The following is a 21,609-nucleotide window of genomic DNA, read 5'->3' as shown; positions in this document are numbered from 1 at the left end:
ATTGCTAGAAGTTTTCAGCTGAATTGGCTATGCCTTTAACCAGGCTATATTATATCTGAGTCTTAAAACAGGTAAGATTATACAGGAGTGGAAATAATGTATGGTAATCTCATTGTACAAGGGTAGTGTAAAGAATGATGTATTGAACTATTGACCTATTAGTATCTCTGGAGTGATGGTGAAAATTTTGAAAAAGTTGGATATTCAGAAAATGGGTAGATAGAATCTACTTTGCAATGAACAACATGGGTTTACTAAGGGAAGGTCATGTTTTAGCAACTTCAGATTAGATATCCAGTACCATTACCAGTACCTAAGGCTTTTGACAGAATACAACATGGAGTTTACAGAATACAACTGTCACATAAAATGGAGAATATGGGATTGGATTATAAACTAATAACGGGATGGCTGACTGACATATCAAAGTGGTATATGAGGGTGTGAATCTGCAAGATTCAAGGTAACCAGTGGTGTGTCTGAAGAATCAGTCCTTGATCCACTGTTATTCAATCTGTATATCAATGACATTAGGAAGGATTTGACATGTTACATACAGCTATTTGCTGATGATGCAAAGATAGGCAGGGTAATCAGGAATGCTGCTGACATGCAGTACTAACCAACAAAGAAGCTGGTTAGGGTTCGTATGGGTTGACAAATAATCTATACTTTGCATTGAACAGCTGGGTCACATTCTATAATTATGGTTCTCATTGAGTTAGGCTATGAGAATGGATACACCATGATAATTTTGGATTTTACTAAGGCTTTTGAGAGAATACAGCATAAATTGGAGAATATGGGTTTGGATTAAAAAAATATTAGCGTGGATATGAGGATAAGTTGACTGACACAAAAAGTAGTAGATGCAAGATTTGAGGAAACCAGTAGTGTGCCACAAGGATCAGTCCTTGGTCCACTGTTATTCAATCTGTATAATAAGGACTGTGGGAAGGATTTGACATGAAACATACTAGAAAATAGGCTGTGTAATCAGCAATGCAGTACTTGCAGAAGGATTTGAATAAGCAGAAATTGTAGGTATGCATCTCACTTAGATTAGATATCTAGTATATTATATTGGATGGATTATGTTAGAAGAAATCAGGATCCTGAAAGTGGAAAGAATTACATCAACTTTAAGGGTTTCTGAGTAATGACATGATTTCATATTCAAATACGCAATTCTTAAAACACAATACAAACAAAGTTTTAGTAGACAGGTAGATGAAATTAGAAATCAAACACTGAGAATAATTGCAATGCTGAAAGAAAATTTGACATGTAAAGATAAGAATGTAATTTTACCTCTTTACAAGGCCTTGATAAGAACTCACTTTGACTATTGTGCACAGGTCTGGTCTACTTGTTTCAATGGTGATTCTGATAACTCGGAGTGTGCACAAAAATATTTAATGAAAAAATATACGTAGTTAAGATATAATTAAATTCAATATATTAATAAACTGACCAAGCCTTCTAAAATAAAACTAAATTTTTAAGATCTTAACTTCCACGGAATTATGCTTATTTCCCATATACTGTTCTAATCCCAATGGTTTCACAAGAGTATAAATACAAGGGTGTGCTGAAAAGTTGTGATAATCGCACCATGAAGGAATTGAGGTAGAACCACATAACTTACACATTGTTCTACATATTCCCACAAGTGTTATACACTTATTACAAAGCTGTTGCATCATTTGTACTCTGAGAAAGTTTCCACTGTTGCATAAACAAGTCCTTGGCTGCAGATATGACTTCCTATTTTGTGGTAAATTGTTCCTTTCAAGTGTTTCTTTAAATTTGGGAATAACAAAGTCAGAGTGGGTCAGGTCTGGCAAATAGGGTGGATAAGGAGACAAAGTGAAACCCAACAGACTATACAAATGACACCGAAAATTCACAAGCAGTGCAGGTATGTGCATTATCATGCAAAAGCAACACTGCTTATTTTCCAAGTGTATTTCCTTCAGAGTTGTTGAATAAACTTGCTGCTGTAATAGTTTCACCTTTTTTGAGGTACTTAGTAAGAATTACACCATCTATATTCCAAAAGATAATGGCAAGAAACTTCCATTGTCTTTTAGAGAATGGAAGGTTCTTGCAATTTTAAACCCTAAAAGGGGAAAAAATGCAATTTGTTTAAACATGGGAGTTTAAGATATGTTCTTTCTTATGGTTATATCAAATTTTTTAATCATTTTTGTTCTAGGTGTTTATTAGAACTTTTCACCCCCCCCCCAATCATGGCATGCACTGCAAAGTTTTCAGGTGTGATAGCTGTGGAAGATTATGACCTGGGTACATCCGTTGTCTCACGATGCCCAGTTTTAAACTTGGCCACCCATATAACACTATTGGATATGCAAGGGCACGGTACCCTAAAGTCTCAAAGTTTGGCGACTCTCATTTGCAGATTTTTCTTGCAACATTTGAAAGGCCACAGCGCACCTGTCTTCAAATTTCTTCAAAACCTCTGACAATTCTTATAAATCCTAAAAGGGGAAAAAATACAATTTGATTAAACATGGGAGTTTAAGGGTTTTAAAATATGCTCTTTCTTGTGGTTATATCAGATGTTTTCATATTATTTGTTTTTCACATTCAAATGTTTGTCAGAACTTTCCATCCCCCCCCACCCTGTAATGGCTTCCGAGAATTTGCCTATAACCAATGACCATACTGAAATCGAGTGGTGAGATTAATTACCGTATTTGCCAGCGTATAAAACATTCCCCCTTTTTTGTACACATTTTTTAGGGAAAAAAAACTATCACTGATTATTATAACGAATTTAATTCTAGTGGAAACGCTTAGACGTTGGTTATGCATTATTACTAAATAGTTGAGGGAAATAACAACGTAGACTAGGATATACATTAAAATTCAAGAGGCACCTCTGAAAAAATTACAAAAATCCTAAAAAAACATGGCTTAACTTCTTGTTACAGACCATATAAGAAATTGGCATCCCTTATTCGCTCCACTAAAGACCAACTCCCCCCCACTTGATGTATACCAGGTCCCTTGCAGCTGTAAGCTGTCCTACTTTGGCCAAACAGCCAATATCAGAATTACAGAACACAAGGACTACATCTGGTTGCACCAATACAGCCACTCTGGTATTGCAGACCATGCTCTGGATACCCGCCATAGAATAGGGTGGAAGAAAGCCATGGTCATTCACCGTAGTAAACACAAGTACGAGAGGCTTTTCATTGAATCAGCCTCAGCCCTAGGAAACAATCCAAACCTCAACAAATTTGGCTGCATGAGACTGCCTCAAATTTGGGAAACCTACACCAGAAGACCTCAGCCCAATCGCCCAAGAATACCAACATTGCCCGCTAGGGGACACCAATAGGACTTTAGGAGAAAGAATAGCTTCCTGCTTCGTCCTCATTTACTGTTTGCTGTGCTTGAGTGCATGTGTCTTGCTCACTAGTTCCTGTTGAAAATGGCAATGTGACGCGGAAATATTGGATTTGTATTAAAAAGTTATTTTAATGTATATCCTAGTCTACGTTGTTATTTCCCTAAACTATTTAGTTATAATGAATTTAAAGTATTTCAAATACAGTATGTATAAAGTAATAAGTAGGTCTACTTTCAACAAATACCTAATCTAGAAAAGAGTACCCAACTTTTAATCTTCTTCATCAAAACCTAGAAATTCATCTCCAAAGCTAAATGAAGAGACACTTGAAACCTCTTATGCCCTTACAGTTTTGTTTGAGGGCACATCAAGTCAGTGGAACCTTGTCCATGTTTCCTATTTGCACAAGTTAAAAATTTTCTCGTTTCCTTGTGTTAATGACAAATCGATGAAATTCAATAATTTTTTCTGCATATTCAGTTGGCATACGATTTTTTTCAATTTTTCATTCTTTCATATGACATACAATTGGAAAGTTTAAACAAACAGGAACACAGCTGTGATCGTCGATGCCAGTGCGTGTACATCCATTGAACTCTATGTAACTGGAATGCTCTCAAATACTGCAAGGAAGCAAAAAAGATATTCCATAACTCAGAACAGAGAAAATTTCCAGAAATGAAAGTAATAAAAAACTGAGTATCAGCGTATAAGACAAACCCTGTTTATCAGACCTATTTTCAAAGAAAAAAAGTGCATCTTATATGCCGGAAAATATGATAAATGGTCTTGACCTGGACAGTGGCTGAATGTGACAAGCTTAGGAAGTTGGAATGTTTTTTTTTCCACTTGATTAGACTATAATAAATTTAGTTTAATCCTTTATCCTAGTGTAAGCATCTGAAATATCGTCAGGAATGAGGCAACTCATGGTAAAGGTGGATCAAGTTCTCATCACACTTATAGTATCTCCCATAATGCAAAGCACATCTCCTTGCAGACATGTATAATGCTATGCATTAAAGGAAGGGCCACTACCCAGACCGGCTTCAACCTTTATTGAGGTCTCATCAGTGGGTTCCAGACATAGAAGTGGTGATACTAAGGTGGAAGTAATAGAGAACTCATATTTACCAATACTTTTGGCAACTCATATAGGTGAATATGACTACTCCATTACTTCCACCTTAGTATTACCACCTCTGGGTCTGGCCCCCACTGACAAGACCTTAATAAAGGTAGAAACCAGTCTGGGTAGTGGCCCTTCCCTTAATGCAAAGCATTATACATGTCTGCAAGGAGATGTGCTTTGCATTATGGGAGATACTAAGCTAAGTGATGAGAGCTTGGTCCATCTTTACCACGAGTTGCCTCAGTCCTGAAGATACTTCAGGCACAAACTTTGTTTGCTTACACTTGGATAAAGGATTAAACTAAATTTATTACAAGTTTAGGAAATTGCTAAGCTGGATGTTGATAGCATATGAGGTGGTAAAGGAGTGTATTTTTACCTGAGATAATTTTATTACAAAGAGCACAAATCAAATTCTTTACCAGATAGTTTCTTCCACCAACTTAAAAATTATAAGAGTAGAGCCATTTATTAAAGCTGTTTCAAATTTCACTAATTCTGTCACTTTCTCTGGGAAAATAAGATATTACTGGTGTCATTAATACACGAAACCAACTGTTTTGCATTTCTTTGACCACTGAAATAGAACATTTATTTAATAGTTCAATTCATTTACTATTCACTTGATGACACTTTTGTAGTCCTCACCTTGCTAATGTTCCATTTTTGGAACATTAGCAAGGTGAATCCTTAAACTTTCGAAAACAAAGTTTTCTAGTGTACATTCTCTAATTTTCATACTATAAAAATAGTCATAATTTAAAATTTTGAATATTTTTACAAATTGTTTATGCTAATATATTATTAGTTTTGGTTTCATAATATGTACTGTCAGCACTTGCGATGTGCACGTTATTGATGTCATTTTGTCAAAATGAAATGTGAGGCATTTAAAAAAATGTACTTACTTTGGATAGTTGTGTTACTTTCAAAAATTTTATTGCGGTTTAAAATTATTAACGGCTGTGTTTTGTAAAGACATTCTCATAATGCTAACGGAGGACGACACATCAGCCATTACATATAACTTCTTGTCACTTTCATCGAGCGTGCATGCTCTCCGAGGAGTTTGATGGGTGATTGACAGCTGACTGAGCGTTTGGTATGGAAGTAACAGAGTGAAAACAAAAGAGCTAATGGAAGTCTAAGATGCAGACAGAGGAATTTAGTTCTTACAAAGTTTATTTAGTTGTATGTGACAGTGGGAGGAATATTAATAGAAGATTCCGAAAAAAGAATCGTAGAACTGCGAGTCTTTAAAGTGGAGAAGTAAGACTGGAAACACTGATTGAAAATTTCATCCATTTTAAGGACGCCTGTTTTTGCTGGTACAAAATTTAACTGCATGAGGTAAAAGTACTTCGGTGAATTCAGAATACCTTACTTCAGTCAGGAGGAATAATGTGTGCTACATAGGGGTGTTAGAGAAAGGATTCTATTGACTATGAACATTTTTTTATTGTGTAAACAAGATGTTCAGTCTAGTAGATGTGATTAAGTATATATTAAACAAACCAGTAATAGAACGAGTCAGAATGGGTGATCTCTAAAGTGTAAGTCTCTTTTAAAAGGCCTTGAATCCAGTTAATTTTGTAGTTAGTTGTGTAATTTTATTTGAAGTGTATATACTGTTTGTTTTATTTAAAGTGTATATTTTTTATGTGTATATGCCCCGCAAGTTGGTTGTACAGCAGAGGAAAAAGATGAGTTCTGGAACGTGTTAGATGAAGAAATGAGGGAATTGGAAGAAAATGAGATGGTGATTGTCGGAGAAGACTTGAACGGGCACATAGGAAGACAGAATAGACTGTGAAAGGGTGCATGGTGGTGGCCACGGAGTGGGAATGATGAACCAGGAAGGAGAGAGGGTTGCGGACTTTGTAGTAGTGTTTGATCTGGCAATTGTGAACTCGTTTTTCTTCAAGAGGGAAGAACATTTGATAACATTTAGAAGTGGTAACAACAGCTCACAAATTGACTACATTTTGACTAGAAGAAAACATCTTACGGTTGTGACAAATTGTAAAGTAATTCCAACAGACCAAGTAGCACAACAACACCGACTGCTGTGTGCAGACTTTAAAATAAGATCGAAGATAAGAACTTCTGGTTGCCATGGGATGAAGACAATTAAGTGGTTTTGCTTAAAAGAGGAGAGTGAGAAGAATCGTTTTAGGGAGAGAGTGTTAGAGAGGATTTCGGATGGACTGGAAAGTGTACAAGATTGGTGGAAACATAATTCAAAAGTAATCCTGAGCTGTGCAATCGAGGTGCTTGGTGAGACATCTGGAAAGATTAGAGAGCAGAAGGAGGGTTGGTGGTGGAATAATAATGTATGAGTGGCAGTGACAGCTAAGAGAAAGGCAAAGCAGAAGTGGGATGAGTCAAGAGTGGAAGAGGACAGAGAGGTGTACAAAGAGAGAAAGCAAGAAGCTAAGAGTTGTGGCACAGGCAAAGGCATATGAAGATCTGTATGATCAATTAGAAACAAAGGAAGAACAGAGAAAAATTTACCAACTAGCAAAATGTAGAAATAAAGCAGCTAAGGACATCTTACATGTGAGGCAGATCAAAGATGCTAAAGGAAGAGTATTATGGAGGGATGTGGACATAAGAAACAGATGGAAAATATACTTTGAGGGACTTTTGAATGAGGAAAACGCAAGGACTCACAGAGGAGATGGGCAGCCTTCTGAGGGGATGGTGCAGAACTTCAGTAGAATGGAAGTGACGGAGGCCATGAAGAGGATGAGGAATGGAAAAGCGGTGGGCCCAGACAGAATTCCAGTGGAGGCATGGAAGAAGAGGGAACTGACCTGCTGTGGGACCAGTTCATGAAAGTTTGCCAACAGGAAAATATACCCGAGGAATGGAGGGAGAGTACTCTTGTTCCCATCTACAAGGGTAAAGGGGATGCACAAGACTGTAAAAATTACAGAGGAATAAAGTTGATGTCCCACACAATGAAGATCCTAGAAAGGGTTCTTGATGGTAGATTGAGGGAGGAGGTGGAGATTGCAAAGGAACAATTTGGCTTCATGCCTGGTAGATCAACAACAGATGCTATCTTTGGGTTACGACAGATGATGGAAAAATATCGAGAGAAACAAAAGGAGCTACATCTGGTATTTATTGATCTGGAGAAAGCATACGATAGAGTGCCAAGGCAAGAAGTCTGGAGGTGTCTGAGGGAGAAGAAGGTGCCGGAGAAATATGTCAGGTTGGTGCGGGAAATGTATAGAAATGTGAAGACAAGTGTTCGGACCTGTTTGGGACAGACAGAAAGTTAAGTAACAGTTGGCTTGCATCAAGGGTCAGCATTAAAAAGTACGTTTCTGTTTAATATTGTGATGGAGGTGGTAACAGAGGAGGTGAGAGAAGATGCACCTTGGACAATGTTATATGCAGATGACATCTTGCTGTGTGTAGATTCAAGAGAAGAAGCGGAAACTAAACTGGAAAGATGGAGAAAAGTACTGGAAGAGAGAGGTATGAGACTGAGCAGAAGTAAGACAGAGTATGTGTGTTGCACAGTGGGCGGTGGCCAGGAGACAGATCTGGAGCTGGAAGGAAATGTCATCAGGAAGGTGAGAGATTTTAGATACTTAGGTTCAACAGTGGAAGAAGATGCAGGATACAAGCAGGTTGGAGGAACTGGAGGGAGATGGCTGAAGTGTTATGCGATAAGAGGGTGCCGATCAATCTGAAAGGCAAAATTATAGGACAGTAGTGAGGCCAGCTATGACATATGCTATAGAAACTGTGGCCCTGAGGAAAAATAACATCAGCAGGATGGAAGTATTAGAGATGAGAATGCTTATGTGGATGTGCGGTGTGACCAGAAGGGATCGTCTGAGAAATGACTATGTCAGGGGAACAGTGAAAGTTACGAACTTAGGAGCGAAAATACAGGAGGCAAGGTTGAGATGGTTTGGTCATGTAATGAGGAGGGAGGACAAATATGTGGGAAGAAGGGTCATGCAGATGGATGTGCAAGGAAGGCAGAAGCGTGGGCGGCCAAAGAAGAGATGGAGGGAGCTCGTAGAAGAGGACTTGAAGATGAAGAACTTGGATGTGGTGACAGCCCAAGACAGGAAGGTGTGGAGGAGACTCATAACAAACAGCGACCCCACTTAAGTGGGAGAAGCTGTAGAAGAAGAAGATTTTTTTTATTTGGTCTTGAGTCAATGATTTTTCAAATTCTGAAAGAAATAGTAGTCATTGCACCAATCGGAATTGAAATGTGCATATAAATAAAAATACTCGGAAATTAGAAATAATTGTTATAGAGAAATTTTCATAACAAATGAGGATTGATAATAAATAATCCCCCTCTTTATAACAACTGGTAACAGAGATCAAAAATATCTTTATAACAATACTCTTCTTGTTTCTCTCCATTTCCCCAGGTACTGAAAGTTCTGTCAGTTGTCAATTAACCAACAATCTTTTTTTGGATGCACACTTGTTCAGCTAAGCAACAAGCAAGAAGTTGGCTGATATATTATCGTCATTAGCGAAGTGTCTTTATGATGAACGATGCAGCTCACTTAACAAACGCAAAATTATAAACTACTGAAATTATAATTATCTGATAAGTACAATAAATCTTGTTTTATTTTAACATATCAATTTCTTATCACACATTGCAAGTGCCAATTATATGTAGTTACGAAACCAAAACTAATAAAGTACTAAAACATAAAATTTTTCGTAATTATAAATTGTTTATTTTTACGAAACCATATTCAATTTTAAATGCATTTATAATTAAGTATATAATATACAGTTAATCTATTAATCTGGAATTTTATCTTCCTAGATCTTTTTCATTTATTACTAACACTTATAAAATAGCATTACTATTCCTTTCAATTAATAAATTTTACTTTAACAATCATTGTACCTTGGTACCTGATTGTATTATGTCATTATATCTTTAAGTCTACTTCTGTCCTACATTTATAAACTACTTCACTAGTCCTAACACTTTGCCATCCTTAATATTTATTTTCACATTCCAATTCTTCCACGTGACACTTGTTAAAAACCTTTTGCATATAACTTGCTTTATGTCTGTTCTATCGAATGGCACAAAAATTCTTTTCCAAGATTGTGCAACTGGAGTAATTAAGTTATTTTTATCCTTGATGAAATATGCTGTTGAATCACTATATTCAGCCACTGCTTTCACTCCCGTTTTGCTCAATAATATTTTAAGTCTATAATGAGTTATCTGAAAACTCCTTTTCAAACTCCACTTTCTAGCAAGTTATTTTTGTCCTTAAAATACAAACTTAAGATCATCAGAATTGGATTGCAAAACATTAAAAAGTAAAAAATTTCAAATACAAAATATTTTTGTTTTTTCTCTCCTTAATCTGCCAGTTATTCAAGAATTGTTCATGTCTCATTAATACACAATTCATTTCATAATTTGGCAATTTATTTTTGAATAATTTTGGCAATTTTATACAAACGACTTCACAAATTTACAAAGTATTAAGAGCAACCTCCTGTTTCAATTAATAGAAATATATTTTTTTTGCAAAAACTTGGATGTTTGGATAAGCAAAGACATTTAAAATGCATATTTTGAGTTTGAAATATACAAGAGCTTATGCATAACAATAAACAAAGTTATGAAATATATAAACATTAAAAATTAAATCTGACCTGTCTGCTACTTCCAGATAGTCCTCTATCATTGTAGTGACGTGATGGTCCCATTCCATAACCCATACTTCTCATGCTGCTCATCTGTCCCATTCCTCCTCCAAACCCACCTCCAAATCCACCTTGACTTCTACCAAAGCTGCTACTCATCATATGCTGCATCCCATACTGGCTATCCATTCCATAACCACCACCATATCCCTGGCCATATCCTCCTCCTCCCATACTGCCACCCATACCAAATGGTGGACCACCCTGCTGCCAGGGACTCCCACTATACTGCTGCCTGTAGGACATTTTCATTTAGACAAATTTCTGTTAACTGAATCTGTTTTAAGAAGAAAATCTGAAAAATAAAGGTTTCATCAAAAAAAAAAAGGGAAATATATATATATATATATAAGGAATAAATATTAAACTTGAACTAGTAATTTTGAAAACACAGAAGCAATAAACTTTCCAGATTCCATGCCAAATTACTTCTTTATATTGTACATTTCATCTAATCTGGTTTATGTGCAGTTAATATGCTAAAATTAATAAAACAGTTTAAAATTGTCATTTTGGTTGATTGTAATTAAAATTTTATGGAATAGCAAGTAATAATTCTTTAAAACTATAAAGATTGCCAACTTCAATTTTTTTCTCCATTAAGGTACACTTGTTTCTCAAGAGCTTTCCCTGTTTGTATTTCCTTTGAGAACCATAATCCTTTCTTTTAAGCTTACACGGTGAAATGAATGCATTTTTGAAAATTATGGAGACAACTATTATGTTTGAATAAAAACTTTAGTTTAATATAACTAAAATCTACATTCAACGTTGACCTTTATATCAAGGTCATCTTCAGCTAGTATTAGAAACTATTCCATACCAATTGACTGGAATGTACAAGTATAATCATGATGTTAATATATGTATATAGATAGATACTTATTGTTGTGTCCAATGTATTTCTACAACCAACAGATAACACTAATAATAGGATTCTAGCATTGATGTATAATTTTTTTTTCACCAGAGGTCAGGCCAACAATTGTTGTAGCAGTTGGTCAGTATCTTTAACATCCTTTACCTAACTCCTTTTCCAACTTAAAGCCAGTCAGTCAATCCAACACCTGTTCTTATCATGGCTTCTTGCTCCCTGTACAAGTTGGCTATCAACCCTAAATGTTGAGGGAAACCCATTCTTTTCATTACTTCCCAGTTTCACATGCTCAACACATTCAAAAGCATTAGAGTAGTCATTTTATACTTAACAGTTATCAATTACGTTATGACATTGGTGATACAACCACTATTGAGAGAAGATATAACAGCTTGTGGAGTTTAATGACCATTTTTTCATAGACATATAGAAAGTTCTGAACCTTAAAGAAATAAAAGAATTGAAGAAAGTGAAGATGATTAGCCTTTTAGAGAAAACAAAAAAATAAAATTGCAAGTGTTTATGTGATTCTTTAATGTTCAAATTGAGGATTTCAGATACAGAAATTATTTCCAACTCTGAGAGAAAAACTAATTTGTTAACAGACAGCAAGAATCAAATAACTTGACAGTAAATAAGAAGACGTTACAAAAGAAAGTAAATTATAAAAAGAAAATATTTTTAATGCATTTAGAACGAGGCTAAAAAAGCCCTGTTATGAGTAGTTCATGGAACAGTAGGACATTGCAGTGGTAATTCAATCAGTTTAAGAAAAGGATGGATAATCTAGATGTTACCACATTGTCATGGATGAGAGATGGAAAATGTGGTAGGGTAGAAAGTTAATGACCAACATTATACAAGGGTCCAAAAGGCAACCAGTGCATTTAGTCCTTAAAGTAGTTGACTCAAAGAATGCTTGCCAAATTTTTCTCTTCCAATTTTGGTCCATCAGCAAAGGAGCAATGAAGACACTCGTTGGATCATGGAAAAAAAGGCAAAGAAACAACATCATCCTGTTTTAGATCAATAGAATAAGGTTGATATTAGCTAGGAAGATGACCTGTAGAAAATGAAATGTGGACAAGATTATAGTAAGAACCACCACAAAAAAAGAGCTAACAGTATATATGGAGAAAGCTATCCAGAATGCTGAGAGAATGGTATTCTGTAAGTTCTGTGGATGATTTGCATTGAATTATTTCTCACAGCCAACATTTGGGCTTCTCTTGAAGAGTGGTCTGTCTTAAAGTTAAAGGGAAGTCATTATGAAATGCAAGACAACACTGCAAAATGCAGACAACACAATCCAAGGGAGACAACACTGTTTGATGATGCTATGATTAACTTTTATTGATAATCAAGTCAGTAATCATTAGAATTAGTACAGCAAAGGCAGCTAAATGAAAACAACAAATTAAGATAAGGAAATCAAAGGGATTCCACATATAGTAATGTTTAATGAGGATATAAAATAAGAATCCGATTTCCATATTAACTTATTAAGACAAATAATATGCAATGACTGAAACAGCAGGATGGCATTAAGATTATCAACTCTAGAACAGTATGAAATGCAGGAAAATACTTTTTTTTAAAAAATAAGGAATGAGAAATCAGTAGAAAAAAGTAGAACCGTTCAGGTTTCTACTTTTTTCCTGCTCTTCAGACTATTCAATGACCTACTTACTCAAATCATATCACTAGTTTTCATAATAATGTTGGTACACTTGATTCCTCCTCTTACAATAAATGTAGTGCTCAAACTTTTCAACCTTCAAGATCTTCCATGAATGTCCTAATACTGACTTCACATATGTCTAGAGACAGTCTCTTTGTGAATTGCTCTCAACTGTTCTTTTGGAAAAATCTGTTCCAGAGAATAATGTTTAAAAGATATTTGGAATGGGAATTCAAGAGAGGGAATCAAACTATATTCAGAATAAGCATTAAGATTTCAGGTATTCCCCCCCCCCCACACACAGGGAGATACAAAGTAGTATGAATGGAAAATACTCTGCTTTTCTGGAGACATACATCCAGTTTAAATAGGTATCTGCTCAAAGCAATCCATCTAAAAATAAAGTTTTAGCTATTATGAATATCAACATAATTGAAAAAGGATGTACAGCTATCATTCATCATAAAAATAACTATTTCAGGAAACAATCTACTTCTGGATCATTTTGCATATATATACAGGTAGTCCTCGACTTACAGCAGGGTTCAGATCCAAAGTTTCCATCATAAGTCAAGGACTTTTTAATTCTTGATTTGTTTTATATTTTCATAAATTAGGTTTCTATTTAACTTAAAACGGTTAAAAATGTATAAACTTATATAAACATTTATAAATTATTTATTAGCACATATACATATAAATGCAAAATTAATAAAGGGAAAAAATATATAAACACGTATCAAAAATGGTGCACCATTTATGATACGTGTTTATATATAAAGCAATTTGAAATTCCTTTAAATATTAGTTAACACAAAAAAAAGACTGTGTCTTTAAACAGGTGAGTAACTGTCACTAATTTGGACGTTATGGTTTTTTAAAATCAGAAAATTGGTTAAGGTTGCGTTTTTTTCTTCATATATTTCGCGATAACATCTGATCGCTACTCGAATTTGCTTTAACTTTGGCGAAGCGATCAGTGTCTTCATTCATATTATTAAGTAGCTGAAGTCCTTGATTTAGTTTAGAAAATACTTCAGCTAATCCTTATACAGTACATTTTTTTAACAATTTCTCTTCATCTTCCTCATTCCTTTCTTCTTCTACAACTCTTTCGTTTTGGAATATCAAGTCTTGATCAGTCAATTCATCTCCTTTGTGATCTGCTAATTCTTCTATATTTGCAATATTGATTTCTAGATCAAGTTTTCCTGCAATTTCAATGATTCCTTCACCAAATTGTTCTAACATACTATGCTCGTACTCTTCGAGGATCTCCTGCGGTAGTAACTTCTTCCAAATTCCTCGCATACATTATTCCAATACTTCCTTCCATGAAGTTCCAATGTTCTGGATGCAGTGGTCAATATCTTAATGTTATAGCATCATTGTCCATTGCTGTTATTGCTTGAGAAAATTTAGATTTCCCATAATGTCTTGAATGTAGCAATCGAACCTTGATCTATAGGATGAATCACAGCTGTTGTATTGGGCATTAGATACACCATCATCATCAAATTCCTGCCATGTACCCTCAAGGGGTCTACAGGATATGATAGTACTACATGAAAAAAATTATATCATTACTTACTATCTACAATTTTCCTCCAAATCAGTCTGTTACTTGTCAAGACTCCAACATTATCAGATCTTATATTTCTATCGTCTAAGGCATTTTGTACCGTATCAATCCACCTATATCTTGGTCTTCCTCTGGGTCGTTTTCCTGCCAACCTGGCAGAGAACACTTGTTTTGCTAATCTTTCCTCACCCATTCTGTTTAAGTGACCATACCACCTGAGATTAGCTCTGCTAACGCATTCCTGGATGCTGACAATGTCAAGCCACTAATGACTGCAGTCACTAGTCTTTGGTCAAGTGATTTACTTCTGACCCAGCTCTCAGATCCATAAGTTAAAATTGGTTTGAACACTGTCTTGTATACAGCTAATTTAGTGTTCTGACTAATTTCTCAATTATTCCATATGAATTTATTCAATTGACTTCCCACCATACCAGCTTTGTTGATTCTGTTGTTTATTTCTATATTTAATTTACCATCTTTAGTAAAAATGGTGCCTAAGTAGCTGAAATGTTTTACTTGTTTCACAGGTTCTCCATACACAACACAGTTGACATTTTCAATGATTCTGCCTGTTTTCATTGTCTTTGTCTTTTTATTGCTGACCTTCATACCATATCTATTACAACAGCTATTCAATTTAGTCAGAGAATCTTGCAGACTTGTAAAGGATTTATTTAGAAGTATAACATCATCTGCATAAAGCAAAGAGCTGACATTAACATCTCGAATTTCGATATCATTTTTAATACCACTTTCCTTCATAATGTGATCCATATAGATAATGAATTACAGAGGGGATAATGTACATCCTTGTCTCACACCAGATTTAACATTAAACCACCTTCCTGTACTTCCTTCAATTCTAACTGCTGACTTACAACTCAAATAAAGACTAAGTATTGCTTGATATAATGCCCCACTGACACCATATAACTGCAGCGTATTGAATAGCTTCTCTCTTGGCACCTTGTCATATGCCTTCTCCAAATCGACAAAACTTAAATACAGATCTTTGTATTTAATATCTTTTTCTACTTCAACTGCAAGTATGGATATGTATTCCTGACTGCATGTCTGGTCAGTGTTTTTTACCACTGCGCTGTTATATTCCCATGCTTTCTCGACTATTTGTCGTAAAGTAAAGATCTGATCCTGACAGCCTCTATTTGGCCTGAATCCAGCTTGTTCTTCACCAAGTTTTTCTTCCACAATTCTTCTCAACTGTTTCTCAAGTATGCTTGCATAGATCTTGCCAGGAACACTCAGTAGAGAAATATCTCTGTAATTCTCACATTCAGTATTACTTCCCTTTTTATATATGGGTACTATGAGAGCTCTACTCCAATCATCGGGAATGTCCCTCTGTCCAGGCTTTCTGAACTATGCGGTGCAGCCATTGTAAGACTCTTTATACCACCATACTTCAGCATTTCTGGTCAAATATCATCTCCTCCTGCTGCCTTTCCACATTTCAAGCCTTTGATGGCTTTTTCTACTTCAAGTATGGATATGTATTCCTGACTGCATGCCTGGTCAGTTTTTACCACTGCGCTGTCATCACTGCTTGTTTCATTTAGCAGTTTTTCAAAGTAATTACTCCATACTTCAAGGATATCTTTTTCTCCTGTTCTCATGTCACATCATCTCTAACTCCTTTTACAGCACTCTTTCCTCCATTCCTAAGCTTCTTCAACAACCTCCAGAATATTTTGCCACTTCTTGATATTTTTTTTCTATATTCTTGCCAAAGTCCTCCCATGACTTTTGTTTAGCTAGTTTTACACAGTGTTTAGCATTCTTGCATTTGTCTCTGTATTCTCTCTAAGAGCACAAGCTGACTTATTTGACTTTTGATATGCTTTCTTCTTTTCCTTCACTGCCGTTTCCTGTGTACACCAGGGAGTTCTGATTTTTTTATCCTTGCAGACAACCTCACCACATGCCTCTCTGGCAGTGTTTTCTTCAGAGTTTGCCACTGAATCTCTAAGGTTTGATTCCTGTTCTCAAACTCTTTCATTTTTTCTTCAATAATCTTTGTGTATTTTAGTCTACAGTTCACATCTGAGAGCTGCTCAACTTTTATTCGCTTTAAAACTTTCTTACGTGTTATTCTTTTCAATATGAAATTCAATTTTATCCTGCTCAAGACTAAATTGTGATCACTTCCAATTTCAAATCCTCTGTACACTCTGGTGTCCTGCACCAGGGAGAAAACATCACTATCAACAATAACATAGTCAATGAGACTTTTCTTATTCCTAGCCTCTTCTCTCCATGTGAATTTGTGCACATTTTATGTTGGAACATGGTGTTAGTAATAACCCGTCCATGTCCTGAGCAGAAATCCAACAGATATTTGCCATTATTATTAGCTTTGCTCTTTTCTCCAAATTTTCCCAAAAATATTTTTGTATGTCTCACAATCATTTCCTACTCTGCTATTTAGATCCCCAACAAGGACCAACTTTTGCTTTTTCATTGTCAGTTGCTTTTTCTAAAGCTTCAAAAAAATTCCTCCACTTCTACCTTAGTAGAACCTTCTGTGGGACCATAGGCAGAAATAAGTCTCATTGTCCAGTTCCTCATTCTCATATTTGCCCACATTACTCTACTTGAGACTGACTGCCATTCAAGAAGAAGATTAGCCTCATATTTTGTGTTGAATACTATGGCTACTCTTCTTTTCCTTGATTGTCATTGCCTGAATATAACATTTTGCATTTATTGCTCAGAAAGATCTCACCAGTTTTTGTCTTTTTTTTTGTTTCAGTCACCCCCTATTATGTCGATCTGGTACTTATCTAATTCCTCAGCTAGCTCCATTTCTTTGCCATTCAGGCTTCTTACATTGATAGTACAGATCTTTAACTCTGGTGATGTTGAGTTGGGGTTTGTTTTCAGATTTCTTCCAGTAGCTGACTTTTCGCTGTTCGCCCTGGTTCCCTGGCGAAAACAACGGGGGCCTTGTTTAACCGGGCGACGCACCAGCCAGCATGAAATTTTGTCATGTTGTACCATCATTTTTTATTTTGGTTTAACCAATAAGAATACAATTTTGTCGGCTAAATCCCAAATTGCCAGCCCATCCTCGTTCGTTCAGTATCCAAGTAGATACCCAACAGGGTGTACCACGATAAGGTGAGGATTGGGCATTAGGTTAGAAGCCCTGGTCGGTTCTTCGCATTCCTTTAAAGGCTATGTGGAGGTCTCCTCTCAGTTATACAGCTTTGACCCTTAAGCACCCCTAGATACATCACATTTATATTATGATTCCAATCCCTGATGTGAAGAGGATGTCCTGGAGCACTGTCAAGCAGCAATAGAATTTTAAAAGGAATGTTTTTTTTTTTTTTTTTTCAAGACTAGGCATATACTTCTGGAATAAATCAATTTAAGAACCAGTGTTCGAATAAAACAATTGTTATCCAATCCTTAGGATTACTCCTGTAGTAAACTGCAACTTATTCTTGTCAATGTTTTACAAAGCTCTGGGATTTTGTGAACGGTAAACAAATGGTTTTAATTTAAAACCAGCAGCATTTCCTCCAAGAAGCGTCATCCTATCTTTAAATCCGTTAAAACCAGGTGGCAATGTAGCTTCTCTCTGAATGTAAGTTTGTTCTGCCATTCTTTTCCAGAACAGTCCGGTTTCATCTATGTTAAAATCTGGCTGCCAGCAAAGTTTAATTAGAGAATTTTTAATAATAATTTTTGATCATAATTGTGAATCGTAGTAAGTGGAGGACTACCTGTATGTGCGTGTAGATACCAAGTAATTTTATAAGCTAGGTTGCTTGGTATCTATAATATACTATATACCACGAGTGTTCAACCCGATTGGAGTGATTAAACAGCGAGCCGAGTGAATACAATTATAAGCAAAGTGTAAAAACTCAATTGTAGCTTGAATATTCCAAAGCACATTACATCAATTTTTTACTTAGGTTAAGTCCCATGTGAATATTGTAAAAAAATAAACTTTGTTTGTCTCGGGATAGTCTGTATTAGATGTTCTTGTAAATAACTCTTTTGAAGCTAACTGTATAAGATTATAGTTATTGCTTTAAATAATAGAAAATAATGCTTCGATAAGAATGCTAGTGTTAAAAACAAAGGCAATGTTTTTGTCGCCAAAGCTGTACATGGTGGCATTAGAAAGATTGTTATTGAAACTTGTATGTGAAAGGCTTGCAGGCTCTAAGTGTAGACATCTCCGAAGTCAGTCAGAAAGAGCAGAAAGGAACAAAAGGCGTGCTGAACTTGAAACTTAAGATGAATGACTCATACCGATTTTTTGGGGATTGCCAAACTTCATGCGAGGTCTCAGAGGAGGCCTAATAAAAAAGGACTGAAGCAAGTAGAGGGGGTTCCCAGTTCCAGAATTGCTGTCAGAGAAGAGACCGCCCGTTCCAGAGTCACCATCAGAAAGACTGTCCGGATCCATGTTGTTTGAGAGAAGAGTTTCCCCACTTCCAGAAAGGAGCTTCTCGGTTCGAGACTACTTCTAGGCCGCAGACAAGGTTTCAAATTGCCAAAAAGAAGAGTAGTTCCATTTGCTGGAGAAAAGTTTCCAGGTCAGGTTAATGCGAGACATTCACCAGTGTTGCATTTTCATTACAATTTCATGAATCAAACAACGTCACTGATATTGCTCAGTTAATGGTATTTCAAGATTATATAAGTGAAAAAGAACTTTTGAGAATTACACCATTATTGGGAAGGACTAGGGGAGAAGACATTTTTTCTGCATTTGATGAATTTGTGAAACACAAACTTCCGCTTTTTAAACTTGTGTCTATTACTACTGATGGTGCTCCTGCAATGATAGGTAATAAATAAGGCTTCATTTTATTATGTAAAAACGATGACAAATATCAAGATTTTTTAACGTACCACTGTACTGTTCACCAACAAGTACTGTGCAGTAAAAGATTAAACACAAAAGATGTTTTAGATATTACATTTAAAATTGTAAATTCTGCTCGAGGAAAAGCCCTGCAACAGTGGTTATTTAAATTACAGGCAGATGTGATAGAGAACTTCTGTTGTACAATAATGTTCACTGGCTCAGCAAAAGTCAATTTTTTAGAAAGATTTCTTGTATTAATTAACGATATAAAAATTTTTCTCGATGAAAAAGGAGATATTTATCCACAATTGAGTGATAAAAGATGGTTGTTACACTTATTTTTTGTAGATTTCTGTTTTAGCGAAATTAAAGCAATTTAAATTGAGTTACAAGGTAGGGATAAAAATTTAATTGACCTGTTAAGTTCAATAAAAACTTTCCAACAATACTTACTTTTATTTAAGAAAAATATAAACGACCATGAATTTACACATCTCCCATATTTATTAAAATTTTTTTGAACAAAATCAAGAAATGCTTAGTTATGATTTAAAAGAATTTATTTGTGAAATAGAATTAGTTGAGGAAGAAATAAATTTAAGATTTAAAGATTTTAATAAATGATTGTATCTTATCAATAATCCATTTCAAGAAAACTTGAACATCACAGAAATTTCAAATAAAATTAGTGGGCTGTTTGATATAAACCAAGCTGAAGTAGAACTTCAGATAATAAACATTCAGAATAGTTTACATTTAAAATCAATAAACAACATTTGGAAGTATGCACATGCAAAATTCCCAATATTAACTGATATTGCGCGAAAACTTCTGTCGTGTTTCGGATCGACATACTTGTCAGAATCCGCTTTTTCAAATATAACCGTCATAAAAAAATCAGTTAAGAAACCAAATTAGAAATGATCATTTGGATGATTGTCTGCGATTGGCCAGTTCTTCATATCAATTTGACTATTAAAATATTGCGAGGTCCAAACAATGCCAAATTTCACATTAACTTTTTTTTTTTTTAATCAACCAGCATTTCCTGTAACTTGTGAGTTTGTGCAATCTGTTGTTTTTTCCAACTTTGGTTTTTCAAAATAGAATAAATATTTTATTCCAATATATATATATATATTTTTTTTGTTGTATTAAAATGATTAAGTAATATTTTTAAATACACAAATAAGTAATTTTTAAATACACAAATAAAGTTTTTATTGTTTATTTGTGCATAATCAGATATCAGGTTGGGGGAACGTGATCTATATAAGAGAGTAGATCGCCGAATAACTTTTTATAGAAAAGTAGCTCACGTAGTAAAAAAGGTTGAACACCACTGCTATATACCCAAGGTATATAGCAGTGGTGTTCAACATCTTCAGTGGTAAAAAACATCTTACTCTGATCCTGAGATTTTTATTTAATAAGGTCAAAGCACCTTGTGTCAACTTATTTAGGTAAAATTTATAAGCTCTACATTACTTCAACCTTGGCATTTTTAGGTCTGGCTCCCACTGACAAGAGACCTCAACAAAGGTCGAAAGCAGTCTGGGTGGTGGCCCTTGCCTTTAATGCATAGCATCATACATCTCTACAAGGGGATGTGCTTTGCATTAGGGGAAAATACTAAGGAAAGTGATCGGTTCTTACTCCACCTTTACCATGAGTTGCCTCACTTGCACTACATGTAGGTGCAAACTTGACTTACTTGGGAAAAAGGATTAAAATCTAGCTTATAAAATTGCTTGGTATCTATAATATATATATACACACACACCTCCAAAGATTGGGCTTATTCAAGGATAAACTTAAAAAATCTTCCAAAGTACTATCTTGAGACAAAGACACAATCAAAAAGATGCTAGTTATGACTTGGTCTTCCTAATATCGTATTGCTATGATAAAAGGAGGTAGTGGTGCCTCTATAAGGCACTACTACCTCCTTAGCACAACAATCCACATATGGACAATTATTGTGCTGAGATTTGATCGTCCAGTTTTCACTGAAGTGAAAACACCAATGACCAAAGTGCTATCAGGACTCTGGAGTGCCAGTTAAGAGAGAGTGAGCAGATTAGAGATTGGTAGATAGGAAGAAAAGGAGATATAATAGACTTTCAAGTTAAGGAATTCTGTCAGATTAATACAGAAGGAATTAAAAAAGAGTAGATGTTAAAATGGAAAGAAGTCATCCCTGAAAGTTGTATGATGAAGGGTCTAAGAGTAGATGTTTTACAGTTGTGACTAGCTTGCATGCATTGCTGCAGTCCATTGTGAATGCATGTAGTGTAAAAAACTTCAAAATTCATTGAGACGTGTTGCTAGCCACCAAATAAATCCTTAGTCCCCATTGGAAATTATTTCTCTATT

General features: G+C 35.3%; 1 protein-coding gene across 2 annotated transcripts in view; it reads right to left on the bottom strand.

Moving 5' to 3' along the window:
- Pep (Protein on ecdysone puffs) overlaps positions 1-21,609 on the bottom strand; it is a 92,389-nt gene that overhangs the window by 45,987 nt on the left and 24,793 nt on the right. For both annotated transcript variants that reach the window (XM_090400209.1, XM_090400218.1), the window contains exon 2: positions 10,191-10,536. In XM_090400209.1, the coding sequence (XP_090256335.1) occupies positions 10,191-10,493 (303 nt within the window). In that variant the 5' untranslated portion in view covers positions 10,494-10,536. The remainder of the gene's footprint in view (positions 1-10,190; positions 10,537-21,609) is intronic.

The sequence above is a fragment of the Typopeltis vanoorti genome, chromosome 1 (genome assembly GCF_054136105.1).
Source record: "Typopeltis vanoorti isolate ZY-2024b chromosome 1, IOZ_Tvanoo_1.0, whole genome shotgun sequence".
NCBI lineage: Eukaryota > Metazoa > Arthropoda > Arachnida > Uropygi > Thelyphonidae > Typopeltis > Typopeltis vanoorti.
This window is presented reverse-complemented; position numbering and strand designations above follow the sequence as displayed.